The following is a 24,205-nucleotide window of genomic DNA, read 5'->3' on the forward strand; positions in this document are numbered from 1 at the left end:
CATATTATCCTTCAGAGGTTGAAGGGCAAAGACACACTGACTATGTTTACATGCACCAAATATTCCCGTTTTTTGCCCTTATTCCTACTAAGCTGTTTACATCGCTAATAAAAATCAATATTCCACTAATATTCCCGTTTACATGCAGCCATGCATATTCCGACTAACGTACGTCATGCTGACCTATAAACAACCCATTTAGCTAAACAAGTCAGCTGGCTACCTCGTTGTCTTTTTCCCTACCATCATCATCATCATCTGGTCCATTTGAGGAGCTCAAGGCATCCTCATCACCGAGGCCGGTGAATCCCACGTCAGCGCCATTCTCGGCTGTGGTTGACAGGAGTTGAAGCCCTAACAAGGCGTTTATCATGTGAAAATATAGAAAAGTGTAAAAGCAGGAGCCGCTTTTGCCATTTTGCTTCTTTGCGTCAAAATATTTTAACTTCTTATCAAAGTTTTCCACCGTTGACAGACTTGTTCAACTGTGTGTGAACACTAGCCTTCCTCTTTCATTCCTTTAACCACCTTTTTGAAAAGGTCGGCGTTGCGATATTTGTGCATATCTAAAAACCTGTTGATATCCAAGTTTTCATAATGTTTAAAAGTAGGTGTGTTTCTGCTTCCGACCAGAAATGTGAGCTTTTCTTTTGGGCATGCATCTCTGCAAACTGTCGGCTAGTTGGTTTGTGTACAACACACAGAGCTGGCCGCAAACAGGCAAGAGGCCGTGAGTCGCAAACAGCTGTAAAAACCCACATTGAGATGCATATTCTGCGTTATATACATGCCCAAAGAATGCTCCTAAAACCCGAATAATATTGGCATATCCCACATGTCTTAATCAGAAAATGCTCCATTCGAGACAAGACCAAATTCAGAATATCCAAATAGAATATGCTGTTTACATGACCCGTATCAAATTTGGAATATTGTCATATTCGGAATAATAGTAGAATATGAGTGTGCATGTAAAGGTAGTCACTGACGCACTCGTCCTCTCACGCACACAAGGTGTACTATCTTACCATGCAGAGGATAATTTATTTTACTAGATACACATCTGCAGATTTACTCGGGGACGTACAAGTAAGTAACGACAAAGCCCGTCTTTGTGTCGTTTCGGCGTAAGGCTCCTTGTTCATATTCATGTGACGTTTCCGCATTTGGACACAGATTATGAATGATTCTGTGTGTAAGCTTGTGTCTGATGCATGTGGTCCTCGGCTTTATCTCCCTTCATAAATAAGCCCAACTTTAGCCTGAAGTTCTGGCTTGAGACAGTGGATAAGGATCAGCTCAGTTGCAGTTTAAGTGTGTGGTGGTGGTGGGAGTCGGAGGGGAGGAGGAGGAGAGTAAGAAAGATGGAAGGATAGAGGGATGAGCGCATAATACAGGGCACTGCAGCAAAAGCAGTGGAGTGTAAAAGGATTGTACCGCAGAATTTTCTGGGCCAGGTTGAAATGGCCTCCTCTGCAGGTTGCAGTGATTTCCCACTCACTTCTTCAACTCCTCCACACGACGCAAGTTGTCTTGTGAACGGAAAAAAAACACACATTTTACTTTCCGGTCCCGACCATTGTGAAATCAAATAATAGCAAGGTAGAGTAGCAGTGTGTGGCGACTTCAAGGAGAGACGTCAAAGATAAATGTGACAGAAAGATGGACGTCTGTAGGAGGGGTTTAGCGAGGTTTGTTTCCTGTAAATGCCACCCTTCTTTATCCCCACCCCCACCCGGTCTTTACCCTCTCAAACACACGCTGCTGTACACAGTTGAAAGTGTATGCTTTTAGCACAAGCATATGACTTGCCTTGTAATTGTCTGTGTGGGTCTGTGGTCGGCCTGAGAGGAGGAGTGAAGGAGAGGGGAGCCAGAGCGGGCAGGGATGGGACCATAAATCAGGACTGTAGAGGGATAAAGATAGGGAGGATGGGGTTCGGCTAGGATGGAGGACAGAGGAGAAGCACACAATGAGTATTTTACAGATACTGCTCACAAAACCCTTCGCAAGCCTCTTTGAAGTTCTTTAACACCCTTAATGAGGAAAAAGATAATTTAGCAACCAACTAATTACACTTGGAAATGGTTTCTGATTCACAGCTAAGCTGTGGTTTCTGTTTGCTTTTAACTTTTTCACAGCGATGGATGATGCGTCGAATGAATTTATTAAAATATTCATAGTCGAATGTGAAAAACTCTACAACCTAAACATTTTTTGATTTTGGTTTGTAAAAATGTGTCATATTGCAACATAGTGGAACAGGATTTGAAATCATTTTAAGATGATTAAAAAATTCAGTATAGGTTTTATTTTTCTCCCAAATAACAGATTTTGACATCACAGACATGACCAAAGTGGTGAATTTTAATAAAATGTAACTTCAGTTGGACATGAAAAATGTGAACCACAGAACAGCCAATAAATCCTCATATTGGATGATCATCCAGCCCTTCATTGTTACTCTATAGGCTAATTTAGATCAGTAGTAGAATAATCACCAACACTGCGTGCAAGCAGTAGTGAAGAACCAAATCTGTAATGTCTTTGTCTTATATTATAATTAAGTGTCTTTCAGGCACTATTGGTGAGTGTCTACCTGTGACCACAGTTCCTCTTTGTCTATGCACGTCTCCATTGTGATGTTTTAAGTCTCAGGCACCAGTAATTCACACAGTGATTACTGTAAATTCTGACTAAAAATGCAGCTGCACAGATGAGTCAAGCTGAATATAAATACCCGTATATGCCACGGGGGTTCAACAATTATCATTCAGTGCAACATGAGGCACCTTACGCAGGTCATAAAGGCAAGATAATTGCCACCTGAATTGCTTGAAAGTGCATCATTTGCAAACACTGCAGAATTATATTAAGAGTAAAAAAAAACCTCAAAACAAATCCCTGAGATCTCCAACCCTACACATAATGGACTTAAAGACGTACTGTATTTGTTTACTGTATTGAAAAGTGTCCACCTCATGTGTTATATAAGTAAGGTTTGGTTCAAAAAGACTATATCACAGTCTCTAGATACAAATAAACTTAACTAATACAGGACAAGTGCACAGGTGTTTTTACTCCCCAAAAACTAAATTTAAACTTCCCTTCATAGTTCAGACATACTGTAAATTCATGAAACAGTAATTGTGACTTCAGTATTGGGATTGAAGATCAATCTGTGTGGGTTAGCTGTGTTTGGTCGCATGCAACACAGTATAGAAGACTTACAGGACTGAAACATGGCGGCGCAGACAGACGCTCTGAAGTGAATGATGTTTTATCAGCCCAGAGCATACGGACACAGAGCGTGAAAGATGTTTCGCTGAAGGTCGGGGGGAGATGTGAGACGGAGCCGTGGCCGGAGTGATGTATGCAGTGTCATCGGCGGTGCAGTGGTTGAGGTCAAAAGTGCTTTATCACGTGGATTTATGCACGTTCAAACTGATACACACATGTACACACACACACCTCAAGACTTTAAAGGGTATCGTCTCTCACGTTGCCCTTTAGGCCTCCATCCCCCCCCACCCCCTCCATACCTTTTCCAGTCTTTGTTGTCCACCCAGCCCACTCCCATCTCTCTGATTGATCTCTGCTCTCCGTCCATCTTGCATGGATGCTATTTGTGTGCTGTCAGGCTCTCTTCCCCCTATCACTCCAGCCAACCAAACTAATGGCCTGTATCCCCTATTTAATGGCGCCGTTATATCACCGCGCTGGCTGCAGGCCCTTTTGGAGGGCCACAAAGCCTCCCAGAGTCCCTCTGGGCTCTAACTGTTTCTTTATGTACTCTATAGACTCTCTCTGCTTCTGCTTTACTCTATTTGTCCCTCTGCGTTTCTGTATTCCATAAGAGGTTTGTGTTCCTTCCGTTTGCGTCTCTTTACTTGACATCTTGATCTTTCATTATTTACATTTCCCTGTTTTCCTTTTTTTCCCCCCTCTTCTACTGCTTGCTAACCCTCCTTGACTCTTATTTTCTCTGGCACTTTTACATACCTCTCCTTATCTCCCTTTCATCTCTCTCGTTTTTTTTTCTGTCTGTCTTTGTTCAAATAAGCTACGACTGTTAAAACACTTCTCAAAGCAGTACCTGTACATAATAGGTATATTATAAAACTCCTTTCCTCTGAAACTCCTATTTGTTATCTAGCATCTTTGTTTTCCTCTGTGACTGGAGAGACTGTAGTCTGGAGTGGTAACATGACTCATTCACTGAAAGGCACTTAGAATTACAAATGATCAGGTTTATAGATGTGCACACATCCTAGAGACTCCCAGCAGAACAGTATGTTCAGATGAGATCCAGTGTTTTAATAATGTGCTTTCTTTTTCTCACATGTGCATACTGTAGTTACACACTACAGTCATGTAAACCAACACGAAGCAGGAGGAGTTCAGTGACCGTCCACTGTGTTTTGGAGTCAGTTTAACACTAAACATCGAGGGGGAAAACATTGGCTTTCTTATAGCTTTAGTAAGCATTTCATGACTGGTCATTACATATATTGATGGGACCTGACCGCTTGTCCCCCACGGTGATTACGCGCTTGGCCTTGTTTGATTAAAAGCAATAAAATATCAAGGTGTATATAATTTTTATGTTGCAATATACCTCTACAGTATAGTACATTTTCCAGAACCAATTACATCACGGACGTTATCTCTTCATTATTACACGGCTTTGTTGAATGCTCAATTCTGATTGGTCAATTACAGCATGCTATGCTGCTGTGAATAACAGACCGTTGCCATGGACGCAGTTCTGATCTCCGTACACAGCGAGCAGACTATTTATTTTTTTAGCGGAAGCAATAAAATCATTTTTAAATCAATATTTTGTGTCAAATTACGGATTTCTTTAGTAGGTGGTCATGTAATAAGCAGGATAATGTATAACGATCGGGTCATTATTGTGAAATAAGGAACCCCTTTAGGGTGAATAAAGACCCCGCTCGCTGTACATTATACCTTACACATCTCTGTTTGTTTAAGCAATGCTGCAAATCAACAAGCAGGACTATTTTATGGCTATATTGGATTTTTATGCCATTTTTGTACCAAAGTTTACAGTGCACTGATTTGTGAGATATTTGATTTCTTGGATTAGACAAAAAAAAAATGCATTTTGGTTCTGGTTATATGTCTTTTGGGCCCCCCTCACCATTTGGCGTCCAATTGGCACATGACAGAATGTATGTCATGCAGATTCCAGCGATTATGCAGATGCAGAAACTATAATTTACGCTTCTGATAGTTCATCCAGAAGCATCGTGAGTGATGACCAGCAAGCAGGTGTTAGAAACACTGTGTTAAAAAAAAAGTCAAAACCAAAATGATGAGGAGATCCATGCAGTGTATTCACTTCTTAGTACTCAGTAAATCCTTCTTACTGTGTAACATTCTGTCAGGATTTCATTGTTTATACAAGGAGAGGGAGAGGACAAAATGAAAGAGAAAGGAGAAACAATAAACACATTTATAAGAAGGAAAAGATGGAAATAGATGGAGCAAAATCTCTGGAGAGGAAAGAGTGATGCGGGGCTGCAGGAGGAAGAGTGCAGAAGGGGGAAATATAGGGCAACATTTGCATTGAAGTACAACAGAAGAGAAAGACGTGCCTGCATGCTAAACGACAGCTTGGCCTATGCCTTTTCTTATCTTCAGCGGCTGCGTGTAGGACCGCATCTCTATGAGGGAGGGGACGAGGAGAGGGGAGAGGGAAAACATCATTTCCCTGAAACTTTAAGGGAAGCTGAAGGAGCTGTGAGTGTGAGTGTGTATGTGTGTGACACAACAACTTCCTCACCTCTCTTTGGTCGAAGGTGTTTCAGCTAGATGCTATCTGTCTTAGAGGAAGATATGAGAGAGAGAGATAAACTATCCACCACCGGCTTACTGATAAGGAGCTTCACAGGCTGAGATCAGAGGCTGCTGCTGCTGCTGCACCTGGTGCTGCTCGACCTGACACACACACGTACACACACACACACACACTTAAAACCTCTCACTAACTCACTCATTCAGTCACAAACGCGTACACTCACATTTTTCTCATTAGCTGAATGTCTTCACTAAATGGGTGTAATTGGTAGTTCAGCTGAATAAGTGACATTTTGTAATTAGGATGTAGAACATCATGCAAAGATATCCATCTGTGTGTGTGTTTGACTGATCCTGTATGTGTGTGTGTGCGTGTGTGCCTTCTGTGTTTCTGTGCACATTGATTAGTGCAGTGTGCCTCTCTCAGTGCTCAGTGTTGCTTGGCAGAGGTTTATAGCCACCTCACTCTGCATCAGATTCATCCTGACACACACTTCTGCACTGCCTCTCTCTTGTTGGTTGCGTTTGCACATACTTGTCACACCATCTGACAGCTCTCTGCTCTCCCTGAATGCACTGGGGTGGCAGGACACAGTGCTCTTGCTTAAAGGGATAGTCCGGGTGTTTTGAAGTGGGGTTGTATGAGGTACTTATCCATACTCAGTGTATTACCTACAGTATATGTCGGCAGTTTGGAGAAGCAGACAGGATTTCCCACAGAGGACCAAAGCAATGTACTGCTGTTGACGGGGCCACCTAAAAAAAAATTGATATTTGTTTAAGTGTATTGTAATGTGTAATATTTTCACTAGGACTTTCCTGAATACCATATTTTGGGCTTCGAAGCTTCGATGAGAAATATTTGAAGGTATTTGACGCTTCAAGGCGCAACGCAGCGCTGCAGGCTGACATGTTGTTCTGTCTCCATCTCCCCGTTTCAGTGCCTTAGACAATGCTGCTGCCGCACTACTGTACACACACACCCATCTCTACACACAACAAACAGTGATATCCGTCTGAAAATTAATAATAACAATTCATGTTGAATATTAATAATGAATAATGTCGTGGGATTCTTTCTTATTTTCTGGGCTGTTTTTGGAGTTGTACAGTATTATTACATACTTTTTACTATAAAAAACAAACATTAACAAAAAGAGCATTCAAATACTGATTTGGAGGTTGATTACCATGGCAACGATCGAAGCTCCGAAGCATTTGGGTCAGCCCTAATTTTCACAGCTTTACCCTGTCGGGGAACTGAAGCTGTTGTCCATCTATGCTCTCACCAAAGCCACCAGAGTCCATACAAAAAAAACTTTAATTTGACCTCGCAGAACACGGGGGTCGCTGTTCTACTACTGTCTTCATCTGTTAGTTTGTTTGTGCTATTGTGTGACTTTGGTTAATCCGAACTAACCAAATTCACACAATAACACAAACAAGATAACCAATCAAGGCAGCGGTAGATCAGTAGCTCCTGTGTTCTGCAAAGTAAAATTTGTATTTTTTGCAATGGGGTCTGGTTGCTTTGGCGAGAGCATAACTGCTTCGGTTCCCCGTCTGAAACGTAGACTGTATAGCTGTCTTACGGCAAGATAAACCAGCGACAATATTCTGAATATAGCGTCTACTTAAACTGATATTAATTTTTTTAGAGGGGCCTTTCTTTTAGGTGGCTAAAATGGGTTTTGCTGCCGGCCCCATCCACAGCAGTACATTGCTTTGGTTCCGTGCTTTAACTCCTGCTTCTTCAAACTGGGGGGGTGCTGACCATCATCTACTGTAGGTAATACACTGACTATGGATAAGTACCTCATACAACCCCACTTCAAAATACCAGAACTATCCCTTTAACATGCAGCACTCAGCGACACCAAATTGACAACGGTTGGCCAGAGGCTGCGTCTGGCCCCGGCAGGGTGTTATGTGTCTACAGTCCACTCTGTTGATTTATTCTAGTAGTGAGAGGGAGAGTGTTGGTGCACTTTCCTGACCTTCACTCTGACCTTCCTGTGCAAAGGAGGCAAGGCAAAAAAGTGAAATGCCCTACAGGGATCACTAAAGCATCACTTTAATGTTCATATCTCCTCTCCTGCATCTTTATCCCTTTACCCTCTCTAATCTACTTCAACTTCTTAGATCCCACCATTACTCCCACTTATCCCTGGCATTTCTCTCCTCTGTGATCGCCGTGGGCAGTGTAATTGTCATGCCACTGTGGCTGTGGCTTTGATTTTTCCCCCTTCTTATCATTAGTCACCCCCTTATGTTGCTGATCAAGGAACTGCCGTTGCACTCCCTGATACAAGCACGAGTAAAAAGGAGAATTTTGGGCATCGTCCCTGTCACTAATAACAAGACTGTACTCACCAAGTTAATTGGTGAGATCTGGAAATGCTGCAGTATCGCCAAAAACAAACCTCCAGGTTAACCAAACCTATATGAAATAGAAAACAAAGGTTAACAGTTAAATTATTACAAGGGCTGCAATTAACGATTATTTTCATTATCGATTAATCTGCCAATTATTTTCTAGATTAATCAGTTAATCATTTTGGTCTATAAAATGTCAGAAAATAGTGAAAAATGTCCATCCCAGTTTCTCAAAGTTCAATGTGAGGTCTTTAAATGTCTTGTTATGTCAGTACAAAACCCAAAGATATTCAGAAAACTGAAGATACCCCGTGCACAGCGGTGCTTCTATTCTCACCAGTCATGCTTCTCTCCTGGGTGCGGCTGACGTAGGGCAAACCACAGTGCACACCAGGGTACTGGCATAGACACTAATTTATTGTCAAACTACATTAAAAACAAAAGGTTGGTACCAATAGATTCCTAGGTTTTCTTGTTTCATATGATGCAAGCATATTCACTCTAACTTAAAAACTGAGCCTGTTACAACCTCCGAAAGATCAGTTGTGTTAATGTGTTAAAGAAATTACCAGTTTTTCCTAAATCCTCTCAGGTTACTCTCCCGGGACACCTCGCTCACGCCTTTGTTTTTCCTCACAGAAGTCACACTTTGTGTTTTTATGTGTCGTCTCTCTCGCTTTCTCCATCACCACTCCTCACACTTTATTTCCATGTGCCCATGTTAGTTTTATCACCTCTCCCTCCGCTCTTCAATTCCCCTCCTCTTCTCGCGGTCTGTATTTCTTGTGAATGTCTCCTATATGTCGTTGCCTGCTCTTTGTTTCACCACTTGTGCCTCTTCACTCTGTCTCTGTCTGTCCCCCGTTTCCATCACCCTGCCTCTGTTGTGTCCGTGCGGTTTTATTATCTTCCTCTTGCATTCTCCTCTCTCTCTTTCTCAGAGTGTTACTTACCAAATGTTGGCTCACTGATAGTGTTTGTTAGTAATGATACTTCGGTGCCTCAGGTGGCTGGCCCTTCACTGGTGTGTGGAAGTAATTACCCAACTAGAAGATCAGATTGGGGTAGTTTTTCCTTTGTACAATAAACTGGCTTTATTTGTCTCATTTTATTAAGAAAAACATTCAACGAGTGTCTTGTTAACTCAGTCGTTCTATTTGTTTGCTTTAAGAGGTCGACGTGCTGCGCTGGGTTATAGTTCAGCATTTAATTCTATGGTGTTATTTAGTTGTGTGTGTGGTATATGTCCAATACTTTTTCTACATGCCATATGACTTTTTCAGTCTTCCTTCGGGCAGCAGTAAAGTGTATCCATTTGTCATTCCCTCATGTATAATTCAGACAACGCTCTGAATTTCTTTCCAAGACTTGCTGTTTTCCAACTTGGCCCGACCAGATTGAGGGTTAGCATAAGTGTGGTTGTGTTTTCTCTCTTCCCCCTCAGCCATTTCTCCAACCTGTTTTTCTCAAAGCTTCAGCTGTACAGCATCAAGTTATTCTTTTGCCCTCCGAAAATGTCAGCTGTTCCTGTATGAGAGAAGGGCAATTATCCCCACAGCCTCGATTTAGCCTAGTTTAGCTTAGCTGTCATGTGTGGGTTTGAAATTAGCCAATTAGGACAACAATGTAACGTCAGCTCAAGGGAGGATGATTAGCGGGTTCTTATAGGTTTAGTGCCCCGTGATGTGGATGAGTGATGTCGACGTCAATTTTGATGACGATGATAACGGCAAGATGGAGCCAAATGAAGCTCATTGTGTTCATCCGAGACATGAGACGTGTAGGCAATCACATACTTCTTAAAGAATCTGATTTAATAACTATAATTCTCTCCCTCTCTCTTGTCTTTATTCTCCATCCTCCCTTCCCTCCCGTAGTGTCTCTTCAGGACATCACCATGAGGAAGGCTTTCAGGAGCTCCACCATCCAGGACCAGCAGCTGTTCGACCGCAAGTCGATGCCCGTCCCGCTGCAGGAGACCTACCAGACATGCGAGCAGCCGCCACCCCTCAACATCCTGTCGCCCTACAGGTCTGAATATAATCCAAACGGTTTCACTAACTTTACCAAAAGTGTTCTGTGGTTTTCCGATGTTTTTTTAGAAAAGTGAAATCACATTTTGCAGGTGAAATGACGATACTAATAATAGAGGAGATTGAGGAGCGCCATTGTTCCATGGCGGCCAAAAACCTGACATTACCCACAACTGGAATGTTTAATTGCAGAACTTTTTCTGAGCCCAGCATGGCACTTACTTACTAACTGTATCAACCTTTCATATATTTGTCCATTTCCACTCTTGGGAGGGAAAATGAATTTGTATTTCATTGATAGGCATAAAGAAAGACAGGTTGCACCCCACTGTGTTAACACAAAAGCACCCAAATGGCCTTGAATCTTGGCTATTATTTGGCCCACTCTCATACTTCTGCCTGCCATTATAAAAGTGTTTTTTTAACAGTAAATGTTCACAGTGACGTACCGCACAGAGAATAGACCTGAACATGGATATCCGTAGCCTCAAACGGATTCAAAGTTTTTATATGTATTAACTCCTTACCATTCCACCCTGTTTTTTTTAAGAGGGGTAGAGGTTAAAAAGATTAAAAAGTCAACAGTAGATGTCACATAGAAGTGGTGTACATCATCTGAAAGCTGGGAACGTGAAGATTAATTAGAGGTGCAGCTCAGCACTGTTTGTCAAATTCTTCTAGTCATTAATAAGAAATAGAAAATAATTAATTATTATAAATTGTGAAAGTGTATAAGAAGGTAGAACATGATGATGTATGTTTTTGATGGTCATTCCCATGCTCTATAATGTCTCATAAATTATTGCAGCAATTTTGGTGTTGATACCATTTGTTCCACAGATTTGGTGCTAAATTTAACAATTTTTACCACTCGAGAGTGGATGAAAATGATCAATAATCCCTCAAAAATACCAAATTAAGACACCAAGGCCTTGAGGAACACCATAGGAAAAAGCAATGCTGTGATTTAGTATAAAAAACTTTTGACATTTTGAGATTTCTGCAAGAATTGCATTTTTCGGTGATTGGATGGCAAGCGCTTCTGTTCTGGAAACTGCTCAGAAACCCCCTTATTGTCAATCAACCTAGGAAAGCCATCCATCCTCTAAAGGCTCTAGGTCTCTAGTTTGTAGTTGTAAAGTTTCATGAGGCTATGATTATCCTAAAGGTCACAAAAGGTCATTTTATACAGTGAGGTCACGTGTCAAAAAATGGTCTCACTACAATGAAATGGCTACTATGGGGACTAACATCATCACACATGAATACAGTTGGAGTTTAAAGGGGTTAAAAGACGTGCTTGTGCACCTTGGTTGGAAGTTGTTCGGTATATTATTATTATTGACAGGCTTGTGACTCTTTCACACCAGACATCTCTCTTGGCTCTTGAGCCGGGCGAGCAGAGCGATAGAGAGAGTCATCTGAAGATGAATAATCCATAAAAAGCTCTGCTGGCCAGCGCTCTCTCGCCTTTATTCCTTGGCCTTCTCACCCCGCTGCTTTCTCACTTCTTCTTTTTTATTTTACCCTTTCACTCCATTTTCTCTCCTCCAGCATCTTACGTGACCCATCTCTGTGTAATACTGTCACTCTGACCAAGCCGGCTGGAGAAGGTTACAGGGCAAAATCTTTTTATTTTGAGTGTGTATAGACACGTACACACATGCACTGCAACGAGACAGGTGTAGGCCGTGGTATTTAAATCTGCCGTGGGTGCGTTTTTAACGTCTGGGCCTTGACATGGCCAAGAGGGAGGCAGGTGTGGGCGTCTGCCTTGCTGACGTTATTTACCACCCGCACTTTAAATGTCTTGTTTGGTGCTTGCTGAAGGCTACACGTCAGTTGTTATTCAGACAAGGATTAATGGTTGAACTAAACATACAAAATATGTGCTATGTATCCTTAAAGTCAGTTACCAGGCTGGCTGGAAAGACTCTCACCTCTCCTTGAATAACAACTGATGGTCCAGTCCAGGTCCATTATCTATTATAGAGGACTATAGAGGACTTTCATTATCAATTAACCCAACGACTATTTTCTTGAGTAATCAGTTAATCTTTTTGCCTATAAAATGTCACAAGTTCTAGTGATGCCTTCAAAACGTATTGATTTTTTGGGGGATGAAATATCCGTATTCATTAAATATCATATAAGACAAAGAAAAGCGGGAAATCGTCACTTTTCAGAAACAAGAACCGGCTTGAAAATGCTTGAAATATGATTCAAGCAATCAATCAGTTATTAAAGTTATTGCTGATTCATTTTGTCACTTGATTAATCAACTAATTGTTTCAGCTCTATTTAATGTTAAATGGGACACAGTTGGATAAGAGCCTGCAAGCACAGCAAAAACCTCCTCTCCTCTCCTCTCCTCTCCTCTCCTCTCCTCTCCTCTCCTCTCTTTTCCTCTCCTCTCCTCTCCTCTCCTCTCCTCTCCTCATTTTGTTCTCCTCTCCTCTCCTCTCCTCTCCTCTTCTCTTCTCTTCTCTTCTCTTCTCTCCTCTCCTCTCCTCTCCCCTCCCCTCCTCTCCTCTCGTCTCGTTTCATCTCCCCTCCTCTTCTTTTATCTCCTCTCCTCTCCTCTCCTCTCCTCTCCTCTCCTCTCCCCTCTCCCCTCTCCCCCTCTCCCCTCTCCTCTCCTCTCCTCCCCTCTCCTCTCGTCTCCTCTTCTTTCCTCTCCTCTTCTCTCCCCTCTCCTCTCCTCTCCTCTCCTCTCCTCTCACCAGGAGTCTCCCTGGGACACCTCCCCAGGCTGTTATTTCTCAGATCCCCTCTGAACTCAGCTGCTCTGCTCTCTCTCTCTCTCTCTCTCTCTCTCTCCGTCTATCACTCATACACACAAACACACTCCTCAAATATACTGTGAAAGAATACCATGCAATAATGATTTACACAAACACTCAAATACTACCCGCAGTGCACACACACTACTACAGTCTCTCTCTCTCTCTCTCTCTCTCTCTCTCTCTCTCTCTCTCTCTCTACCCTTTCCTTATCCTATTGTTGAATTCTGTTTTCTTCCCTTTGTTGTGTTGCATGTCATTAAACTTTCCACTCTTGGCTTTTGAAGCTTTTTCCTTTTCATGTTCTGTTTTTCTTGCTCTTATCGGTGTCATCATCAAATAATTGCCTCCCAAAGCGTGGCCGACATTGGGTGAAGGCAGCTGAGTTCAAGTTAGGACCTCTGAACGGTTACGATACACCCCCCAATATTTCTTTGTATTCATTTTTAGCTTCAAAGAAAACATTTTATGTGCCCTTCAGTCCTGTATAGAAATACTTGTGACAGACAGTCAGAAGAGATGGAGTTACTATGTTGATTTGCACTACTGTTACTGAGTTACTGAGTATATCTGTGCTAGTTTGCAGGAAATAACAATAAAGAGAGAGGTGATTTAGATCAATATTGGTACTTTGCTCTGTGCAGGAGAACACCTGGTGGTATTGATGTTAATTAGGTCACATGCTGACAGACAGAAATAGCTCCTCTCACTTTCTATTGGGGGTTTTCACCTAAAGAAATTTCCCAGAGGACCAAGAACCTTTTGAGGAACTCAGAACATTACCTGCACTTTGACCGGAAGACACAGAACCTACATTTAGCTCTTCTATATAGTTATACATATACTGTATATATGTGTATACTGTTTATATACATGTATATAGATGGTAGGGATGGGGTAAAAAATCGATATACAGCATAGTATTGCAATATTTTGCGTGAAATATTGTATCGATACACGGCTGTCAAGTATCGATCTTTTATTATATAAACTAGTAACCTCTTATTTGTAGTAGCGGGCTCAGTCTTAAAGCTACAGAGAATGAAAGTAGAAAGGTATCAATAGGTACCAATCATGTAATGTTTGCTAAACATGTGAATGCTAAATAACGCTCCAAAATTTTGGCGAGGAAAAACTGGCATAGCCATTTTCAAAGGGGTCCCTTGACCTCTGACCTCAAGATGTAAATGTGAATTAAAACTCTGAGATGAACAGAGTGAAAACTGTATCTTATCTTATAAGGGAAAACAGATTCTGACAAACTGCATAATTTGCAGTTGAGAGAAAGGTAATCAATCAATATCTTATTGCAATACTCAGCATATCGCAAAATGTTTAAAATTGCTATAAGATGATATTGTGACTTAAGTATCCTGATAATGATTGTACCGTGGGGCCTCTGGTGATTCCCACCCCTAATAGATGGATAGTTTCGGGTTGAAGAACTATTGTGTGACTTTGCAAGGCTGAATGTTGATGATTTGTAAAACACCAATCATATACGGCTTCATTCACAACATTAGAAACAAGAATTTAAATTTGAAATTGAAGGAGATAATTGAGGATGTTCCCAAGGCTGTAGTCCAGTTCCACATACCTCACAAACGGATCAGTTATGAATAATATACATGGAAGAAAATACATTTGGAAACCACCAAGACAGAAGAGAAAGACATCAGCAGGGCAATTTGCGAGGCTTATCCCTCGTATTGATATGAAATGACATTTCCGGACAGCAGCTGTGGGCGTTTGTGTGTGTGATCATTTCCTTGTCAAGAAGGACCTTTTGATGTGATAACTACCTGCGTCTGTCAGAAGTCTTTTCCCATTTCCATCCCTATCATAATGGCACCGTTCTCCCCAGTGACCGCCAACCACAAAGGCTTCTGTAATGCGAGTGAAGAAGAGAGAGAGCGGAGCAGAGTTGAGAGGGAATGAATGATAACGAAGGACATTAGCTATTATTCATGGCGAATGGTAAACCAATGTGATTTCTTGAAGGAAAGCAGACGGGCAAGGGCAGGACACAGGAAAAGAAAAAATATTATTTTCAAACATTTCACTCACTCTCAATTCTTCATGGTTGTCCAAAGTCTGTAGCGCCTGCCTCCGGCATGTTAAGAAGAAAAAGACCCATTTGTAGCAGTATGATTTTGTTCCCCACTTCCTTTGTCAGCCTTTATGTAGAGCTGAAACCATTAGTTGGTTAATTGATTAGTCCATCAACAGAAAATTACTCAGAAAGTATTATGACAATTGAATAATTGTTTGAGTAATTTTTCAAGCAAAAATGCCAAATATTCTCTTGCTCCAGTTTCTCAAATGTAAGAATTTATCAGTATAAATATTAGTATAAAGGGAATAATTTGAAGTTTTGGACTGTCGGTGGAAGAAAACAAGACATTTCAAGAAGTCACCTTGAATTATCAGCCGATTAGACTGTTGTCAGGCTATTAAATAGGTGTTATCAGTTGCTATAAGCCCCATAGATGTGGGTCAGTAGGGGCCTACTACACCCATTAGTAGGTTTTATCATCTATTCACATGGTAGATCACCGAAAGAAGCTTTAAAAGGACATGACAGCGACCTCTAGCGACCATAGTAATTATGACAGGAGCAGAAGCGGAAGTCAGGCACTGTAGTATAGACAGTGTGAAAGGGGTAGAGGTTGAGGACGATGGATGGGACACAAAACAGGAGCAGACTGGAGTTCGCATCCTGTATGAAACCAACAATGTGTAGTTGTCTATGTGTTCGTAGTTATTTTAACCCAAAACACTGTTTTTCCCCAAACTTAACTAAGTGGTTTTTTTTGCCTAAACCTAAAGAAGTGAAGTTGTAGTTTTGTTGCCTAAACCTAAAATGTGTCTCATCCCGGCCTGCAGCTTACAATTATTTTAATCATCAGTTAATGTGCCGATTATTTTCTTGATTATTTGATTAAACCATCTTGTCTATAACATGTCAGAAAATGAACGTTGTAACGTCTTGGTTTGTCCAACCAACAGATATTCAGTTTATCATATATGACAAAGAAAAACAGCAAATATTCACATTTGAAACCTGAGACCATTATTTTAATTTTTGCTTAACAAATTATTATCATAATTCAGCTTCTTAAAAAGAAAGGTTACTACTTCACCAGCTTGCCAACCAAAATGTAACACTATTTCTTGTTTTCTTTTGTCCGTCTGCAGGGACGATGGGAAGGAGGGTCTGAAGTTCTACACCAATCCGTCCTACTTCTTTGACCTGTGGAGAGAGAAGATGCTGCAGGACACAGAGGACAAGAGGAAGGAGAGGCGGAAACAGAAGGTATGTTGGAACAATCACAAGCACATGGTGCACAGTACATTTTACTCTCTCTTCATGCAACAATTCAGGACTATACTGCAGTAGATGGAGGTGTTTGTGACGAGGCCGTGAGCACATGAAGTTAGCGAGTAAGAAGACGTGACGCTTCCTGTAGTCTCCACAGATACACATCGATGCTTGAATAAACGGATTCACTGATAGATTCACAGGCCTGGCTTCATACACCATGTAGCATTAATTAGCCACCACTCCTAGATTAATCAACTCTTCCTCCAGTCGACCCTCTTAGTTATTACTTGTGTAATGATTACACCTAATTAATGGGAGCATCTGCTGCTCACTTGCCCCCGCACTGTGTGCCATCTCTCTGGCTCCACACACACACACACATGTAAGCTCATGCATGTAGAAGCCGATGTTGGATTTTTATGCACACAGACACACATAAATTGAATAAAAGAAAAAAGCCCCTCTCCAACATCCAATGCAGAGCTTTGACCCCCTCCTCAAAACAGAGGGGTTTCCCACCCTCAGCATCAGGAGCTCTAATCAGCACCAGCTTGCATTTCTCTGCGTGGGAAGCAGGGCGTGCTCCACATCTCCCACCCTCACAGTCAATCAAAGCTTATTACAGTCATTCAATGATGAACAAGGAGAGTGATTTTCCACTCTGAGGGTTCATGTGAATGAAGGGGTTATAATCTGTTGGTTATGAGGTTTTTAATGATTGTGGGAACGGGCGTAGAGAAGACAGAGGGCGAGTTTAGCCAAGAATTATCTGTGACTCAGGATGTAAAATTAAGGATATTTACTTGTTTATGATAGCGTAATAAACATATGTGGATTTTGGAAACGTAAGCTCATTTGCAACAGCAGACAGACCTGATTTACTTCAGAGGGTTAAGGTAGATATGACCGCTTGTAGCCGCAGCTCATTCCAGTGATTTCGTTCTAATTAAAGCCCCGGGTGGGCTCGGCTTGTAAAGCCATGTTCATTTCCCTCTTCACCACACTGGCAGTTAGACAGACCCCATGGAAAGGCCTAGAGGACGTTCACAGGGAGAGCAGGATGGATTAGAGGAATTACGCACACATATTTGTTGGTTTGTGTAACCATCGTGGCGGATAAACGGCCTGAATGAGGATCAGGGCAAATACAGTGTGGAGAGGATATGTGTGTGTTTATGGAAAACAGCCATTGAAAGGATGAGGGATGGAAAATACACACACACTCACATGGGTGAAATTTAGTGTGTAGATCATCAATAGATTAAGGAGTATTTTTTTTATTGAGGAGAGAGTGTATGCAAAGCGCTCTGCATCTTTTTCGGAACGTTCCACCTTTTTTGTGCAGCCGCTCCGAGCTAACCTTGCACGGCAGCTGGATTCTCGCAATGTCACGCGAGAATCGCAGGATCACATATCAAACGAAAATCCATCTTGTCAGGCTTCAAGTAATGCGTTTGTGTCCGGCAAGCCAGACCACGGACCAATCAGCGTCCTGTGAGGAGCTGCTGGCAGCTACGAGCGTGGTTTAAGTGTGTGTGTGAGATTATGTGAAAATCTCTGAACTTTTCAGAAAGGCTGTGGGGACTGATGCTCCTTTTCAGGCAACCAATCATATTTTAGACAGGGCAGGACCTGGTAAACAAGAAAATAGAGGGGAAAGCTTGTTCTGGCCGTGTCTGTAGATGGATAGTAGCCCAAGTAGATAATAAAAAGCAAAGGGGCGATACTAGTTCTTCATACAACGGCGGTTAGAGTGGTGATATATTGTCAAGATTGTGTTGTCATAGAAACAAAGCCCACGTGCAGCGCTGGGATGAAGTGCTCCCCAGCACCCTGCCAGAGAGAAAAACGCTATATGGACACACGCCCTTAGAATTCATCACTTAGCTCATTGAGTGGTTCTGCCACATCATCTCACTGAGCCTCTCTGTTACGGTGTTCATGAAGTGTGTTTGTTACGATAAACTATGTATACTCGTTGTACTCCACCTTATTATATCACCTACAGATACCATCTATATCATTCTCTTGCTTCTAAACTCCCAAACTGCCCAGACAAATGCTTCCACAGATCTAAATAGACCATGATCTAACCATGCAGCTGCAGTGTCGAGGACCTGGTGGGCCGTGCCACCTGTCAGTCGGCGCAACGCTATCTGAGATTGGCTGCCAGCACACTTTGTTCTGTGACAGACAATGTTCCAGCTCTGCCTCTCTGTCCCCCTACTCCCTAATGTCTGCCTTCACTCTTTCTCTCCAGCTCATCCTACTTTTTCCCCCTGCAACTTTACAGTATATTATAAGTTATATCTGGGCATTTGGCAATATTAGTTTCAACATTTTAAATATGCGTGTATAATGCAGAGAGGGTACCACAATCAATATTGGTTAAAGTACACAACACCAAGGGATTTTAAGAATGGCAAATAAAGAAAAAGCACAATAACCCAATAGAGAAACCCTCCACCCATGAAAATGATGATTCAATATGAAAATGAAAATTAATCGTCTGTCAATGGAATTGTATCTTGATGAATATATCGAGATATTGTGATACACAATTATGTCGTCTAAATTGATAATAACAAGCACATACTAACTCAAATTTCTCATAAAATATGATCAAACTCAGGTAAATCAAATTATTGTCTTAAAATTGTACTATAATTCTAAATTATATGAGAAAATACTCTGTACTTTTCATTTGTCAAGTATTTAATTCACATAAGAGTATACAAAAATAGGCTTTACCATGTGGTTATTTCACATAAACTATTCATTTATAGACCTACCAGAAAACATGCTATATCGTGATATATATCGTTATCGAGATATGAAATGACCTATATCGGGATAGAAGATTTTTGGCCATACCGCCCAGCCCTATAAACTAGAATGTATGTTGGTAGATAAAACAATGCATATAGACATAAATGGCATCCAGGATTTCTAACGTAGAAGATAAATAATCAAAAGGACAATTCAGATAAAGAGTCCCTGACATGTTTGATAAATAGAGAAGAGGATGTTGCCTTCAGGGAACTCTCGCTTTATGTAGCCGACTCTTTAAAGGTTTTTCTTGATACATCACCCCTTGAATCCAGTGAAGCAGGAAAAGGGGTTTGGATGCCTTCCAGTAAGAGGCAAAAGTAATTGATTTCAGCTGGTGTTCAGGGAGACACAGTTCACGGGTTCAGGTCAGAGTTTCTTCTTCCACCACAGAGGAAAGACAACAAATCAAATATTGTATCCCAGAGTGTCGAAGGAGCAGATTGAGTGACTGTCGACGAGGGCATTCATGATAGACCTCTATAATTTAGACAGTCTTAATAGTACAAGTATATAAAGGTGTATTAATACCTATTATTCAAATGTAATTGAGGGATTAATTCACCTAAAATAGGTCCAGTTCCTCGTGTAAAGTGTCCATACTCTGGATTGTATCATACATCATACAGGAAATAGATCTCTGTTATGAGGATTAAAATGCTTTATCCGCTCCTTTATCTTATTCAATCACCACCAGACATTTTCTTACGGAGTCACATCACCAATAGTTGCTCTAAAACCACGTTCTCACACACACTACGCTACACACAGATTAGCAGCCAGTGATAAATGGGAAGCAGCACAGGGCAGAGGGACGGGAAAAGAAGCCTACGGTGTCCTAATCTCATTAGCCCCTGTGTTAGCCTCACCCTCAGTGGATTAGCAGCAGACGATGTGCTGAGCCAGTCAGAGGGAGACAGAGAGAGAGTGAGAGGAAAGACCAAGGGACTGAGAAAGAGAATGAAAGCCTCTCTTTGAGATCAGTGTTTGAGTCCACACTACATCTCTAGCGACTGGATCCCCTGTGGAGAAGCCCCTTTGGCTCTGCCTCTCCTACTCCTGTCTCATTATAGCACTCACAGGCACAGGCAGCTGGAAATACCTTATCATCATGATGGAATATATTGACATTCAAATTTTCAGTTTTTTCATACACTAGTCCAGAAGTAGGGAAATATTTTCTGGATTTTGTTCTCGTCAAAAAAATGCCGCTGCCAGTCCTCATTAAAACCAGTGGGCGTCTACTTTTGCGCGTTAATGAGACGGCGTGAATGATTGACGAGCCGGCATAAAAAGTTTCCCCCACATTGTCACAGGTGACTGCCCCCAATTAAATTGTAAAATGTCAAAGTATCAAATGACTACAAGGAATTCAATTTGCAATGGCAATATGTGATTTACAGTATCAAACCAGGCTATAATAAAATCTGAATTTATGTTCATTATTTGATGACGACGGCTCCACAAAAATCGATGTACTCATTTTTGAGTCATACAAGATGTTCTTCTGCACGCTTGTATGAAACTTTCAAAGGACAGGTGCATCAGAAAAGTCACTCTCAGGTTAAATGATTAAGAGAGAATGCTACACATTGTCATAAGTAGAGCGTTGTATTGACAAAGAAGTGCTTCGATCTTACATGAGGAATGTGTCGGCTAGTAGCAACCTTTACACAACGCATTCTAACTCCCAACTTGTCAAATACCACCGCTTGGTCAGTGCCCCTCGGCATGGGGGGCTGACGCACGGGGTACCATTCTTGCCAGGGACGACGTGTCAATATACGCTCCTTACATGCATAATGTCCTTTCAAAATAAACAGCCGTTTTCATAGGAAGTTAGGTTTAGGAAATGGCAAGGAGGGTGAAAAGAGGAGATGTCACGCGTCATCTTCGCGTCATATTATAGGGGTACAACACATGTGCAGTCTGCACATGCCAAAATTGAGCCAATAGCTTTGAACTTCACAACTCACCAGAGCAACTCTGAAGATACAGGAGACAATCAAGTCTCCCAATGTCCTCAAAATGTCCTATAGTGTGCAGATGCAGCGTCCTGTCAAATGTAACTAATCAGAAAACACCCAGCACATTTAACCAGACGTTAAAACCAGGAAGATCTCTTTCAGATCAAAACCTTTCCTCTTCATCCCAAAATGTTCTCATTAGAAGCTTCAGGGAGTGTGTAGGATCTTTTCTTTACTTGCTAGAGCTGCTGTAAATTAGGGATGCAAAACCGATCCGCAAACAAACGAACCGCTGATTCATACAGTAGCAGTAAGCAAAGAGCGTCATGTCTCCATCACTACTGCTTTCTGACAAATTTCCAGTATTAAGTTGCACCCCTCCCCAGAAAAATCACACTATCCCCCCACCACCACCACCACCCCCCAACTTGCTGCGGTTACCACGGCAACCGCTCAGGATCCATTCAAGACTCTTGAGACAGCGAGCTCGGAGCAGTGAGACGCAGAGATGGACCGAGACTGACACCCTGAACAGTGGCCTGCTACGGGCCACAGCAGCTGCACACATGAGGCTGCTCTCACTGTCAACACACAGACACACATACACATTTGGATTACAAGAAGATCTTACCAAAAATGTCCTGTGAACTCCAGCACAAAAAAAAATGAATGACCATTCAGAGTTTTGGAGCTGAATGTGCAGATCCTTTATTGCTCGGACAGCGTAGCAAATAAATAGAGAAATTGATCGACCTTTCATCACAATGCTTTGGCAACTGTGGTCTAAAGTTAAAAGTCATGTTTACAAATGTCATTATCTTCCTGCAACAGAATGTGCATGGTAATTATCTCAGCCTGCCTTGTCCACAATTACAGTTACAGCATTTGACCAAAGAGACGCTCTCTAATGACTCTGATATCAACAGCAGATTGTTGTTGTATTTTTCTTTTTACACATGAGGATTGGGAAATGTGCTTAACATGATTTAGATTATATGCAAACACCTCATTAAAGCAGCAACAAAGACTTGAAACTTGACTTGGACTTGCAAAAAATGACTTCTGAGCATCTCTGCTTTTTAGTTCATGAAAGTATACTTTGTATATTTTAACTTGTAATACTTAGCCAATGATTTATGTATTACATAAAGAGACTTGCTCCTTTTGCTATTTGATCTTGATGAGATTAAAAAAGATAATAAAATGAGATGTTCTCGCATGCCTCTACTTGATGAATTGAAGTAAATTCATATCAAAACATCCTTTTACAAACTGTCAAAGAATCGTCCAAAGAATCGATTTAAGTGTGTCATGATGAAACTTGTGATTTATACCCCTATGAGCTTAGAAAGTGGCATTTGCAGACTTTAGGACTAGTGACAGTGTGTTAATAGCACATCTAATTGTCTCCTTGTAGCTTGTTGCAGTACAGTGATTCTGTAACTTTGGGCTGGTTTAGATCAAGCATGACATTGTAAACAGTGCATTTTTGCTTCCCTTTTCTACTGGAAACTGACCTAAAAGAACGAATAGAGAAAGGCCGACAACTCTATGCATGCCTTTTACCAGTTACAGCTTTCCATGTTAATTAAAACAATGTTCACACTCAAAGTATGTGATAATGTCAAGCTATAATAAGACATTAAGACAGCTGTTTCAGTGGTTAATAGGATAATGTTAGTGCCCCAGAATTTTTTTTTTTTTTAAATGCTGCTTTAGTATCCTTTGTCTTCTCTCAACTTTCTCTTCTCTGAATCCTGGTCTAACTCTGTCCAACTCTGTGCAGCTGGAAATGCCTTATCATGTGTGTCCCAATGGCCTTATAAGAGTCCTCTCTGAAACCCCTCCTCCCTTCCTCACTGCCCCAGAGGTAAGACCTTCTCCCTTCTCCCCCCCCCTCCGCCAGAGCATCTGCTCCCCACGCGGCAGCCTGCAGCCCTCCCTCCCTCACTCACCCACTCTCCCTCTGGTTTGCTGTGGACGAGTGAGCTCCCCACCTCCACCCTAACAACTAACAAGCCTCCAGTATCTACCTGCCCTGACTGCATCCCAGTTCTACTCTAGTGATAGGAGACTAGAAGTCTTATCAGTGATCCTTTATTGGACTAAATTTGACCCCACACTAAATTCAGTCGTTTTTATCCTAGCCTTAAAAATCTGACTAGTTCGTCAATGCATTTTTGCTCAATCACAGAATAGGTTACTGAGTTTTAAACGTTGTAGCTGGCCTTATGTCGCGTTCATGTCATATGGGATGAAAGGTATTTCCATGTCTATGACTTGCCTGCGAGTGTTCACATCAACGCGGCATCACTGTACATGCGATTCCAACTGAAAGTAAACCGGTTGGCACTCAGAGTAAAGAACAGTCTTTTGGAGTTCTCATTAGCTGTATCTTTATTCTGTTGTGATGAAGAATAGTGCCATACATGCAGTAGGGGTGTAAGAAAATATCGATACACTTGAGTATCGCGATATTATGTTTTGTGATACTGTATCGATTCTCAAAAACACTGTATTGATTTTTAATTGATAGTTTACATGCAAAGATTCGTGGCTTAGATTGCACAAGGGACTGTGATAATGCAAATGCAGATCCCACTGTTCTGATTGCATTAAAAAAAGTATTTTTTTTTACTCAGATTTTATGCATACATTGGTGTGTTTTTTATCATAAAAAAAAAAAAATCATAATATATCGCCTATACACAGCCCGACAGTTGTGGTCAATACACATTGAAAAACTGCAAGTCAATGCATCAACTGTCACTGAATTTTCAGAAAAAATATATGCAGAGATTAGGGTTTGTTTAATAATTAATAATAATTTATGAATGTATGTCTAGTCTAAATCAAATCTTAAATAAAATGGTTGATCATTTTTAAAATTCCAAATAAAGTCAGTGAAGGTTAAATGCTTTAAAAATAATCCTTAGCAACACCTGTCTGCATGTCAGTTTACATGTTAGTATCTATAAAGTAGATGAGGATACTATAAAAATAAGGAATTTGGGACACAGCCATGGAGTGGACACTTCACTAACAGCAATCATACGCTAGGTGATC

At 41.3% G+C, this 24,205-nt stretch overlaps 1 protein-coding gene across 6 annotated transcripts in view; it reads left to right on the plus strand.

Annotated features, from left to right (window-relative positions):
- Window positions 1–24,205, plus strand: part of wasf1 (WASP family member 1) — a 71,454-nt gene that overhangs the window by 34,049 nt on the left and 13,200 nt on the right. For 5 of the 6 annotated variants that reach the window (XM_037751293.1, XM_037751287.1, XM_037751288.1 and 2 more), the window contains 3 exons: window positions 10,080–10,233; window positions 16,217–16,334; window positions 22,926–23,009. In XM_037751293.1, the coding sequence (XP_037607221.1) occupies window positions 10,080–10,233; window positions 16,217–16,334; window positions 22,926–23,009 (356 nt within the window). The remainder of the gene's footprint in view (window positions 1–10,079; window positions 10,234–16,216; window positions 16,335–22,925; window positions 23,010–24,205) is intronic. The other variant, XM_037751292.1, reaches the window with a different exon arrangement.

Source organism: Sebastes umbrosus, chromosome 18 (genome assembly GCF_015220745.1).
Source record: "Sebastes umbrosus isolate fSebUmb1 chromosome 18, fSebUmb1.pri, whole genome shotgun sequence".
Taxonomy (NCBI): domain Eukaryota; kingdom Metazoa; phylum Chordata; class Actinopteri; order Perciformes; family Sebastidae; genus Sebastes; species Sebastes umbrosus.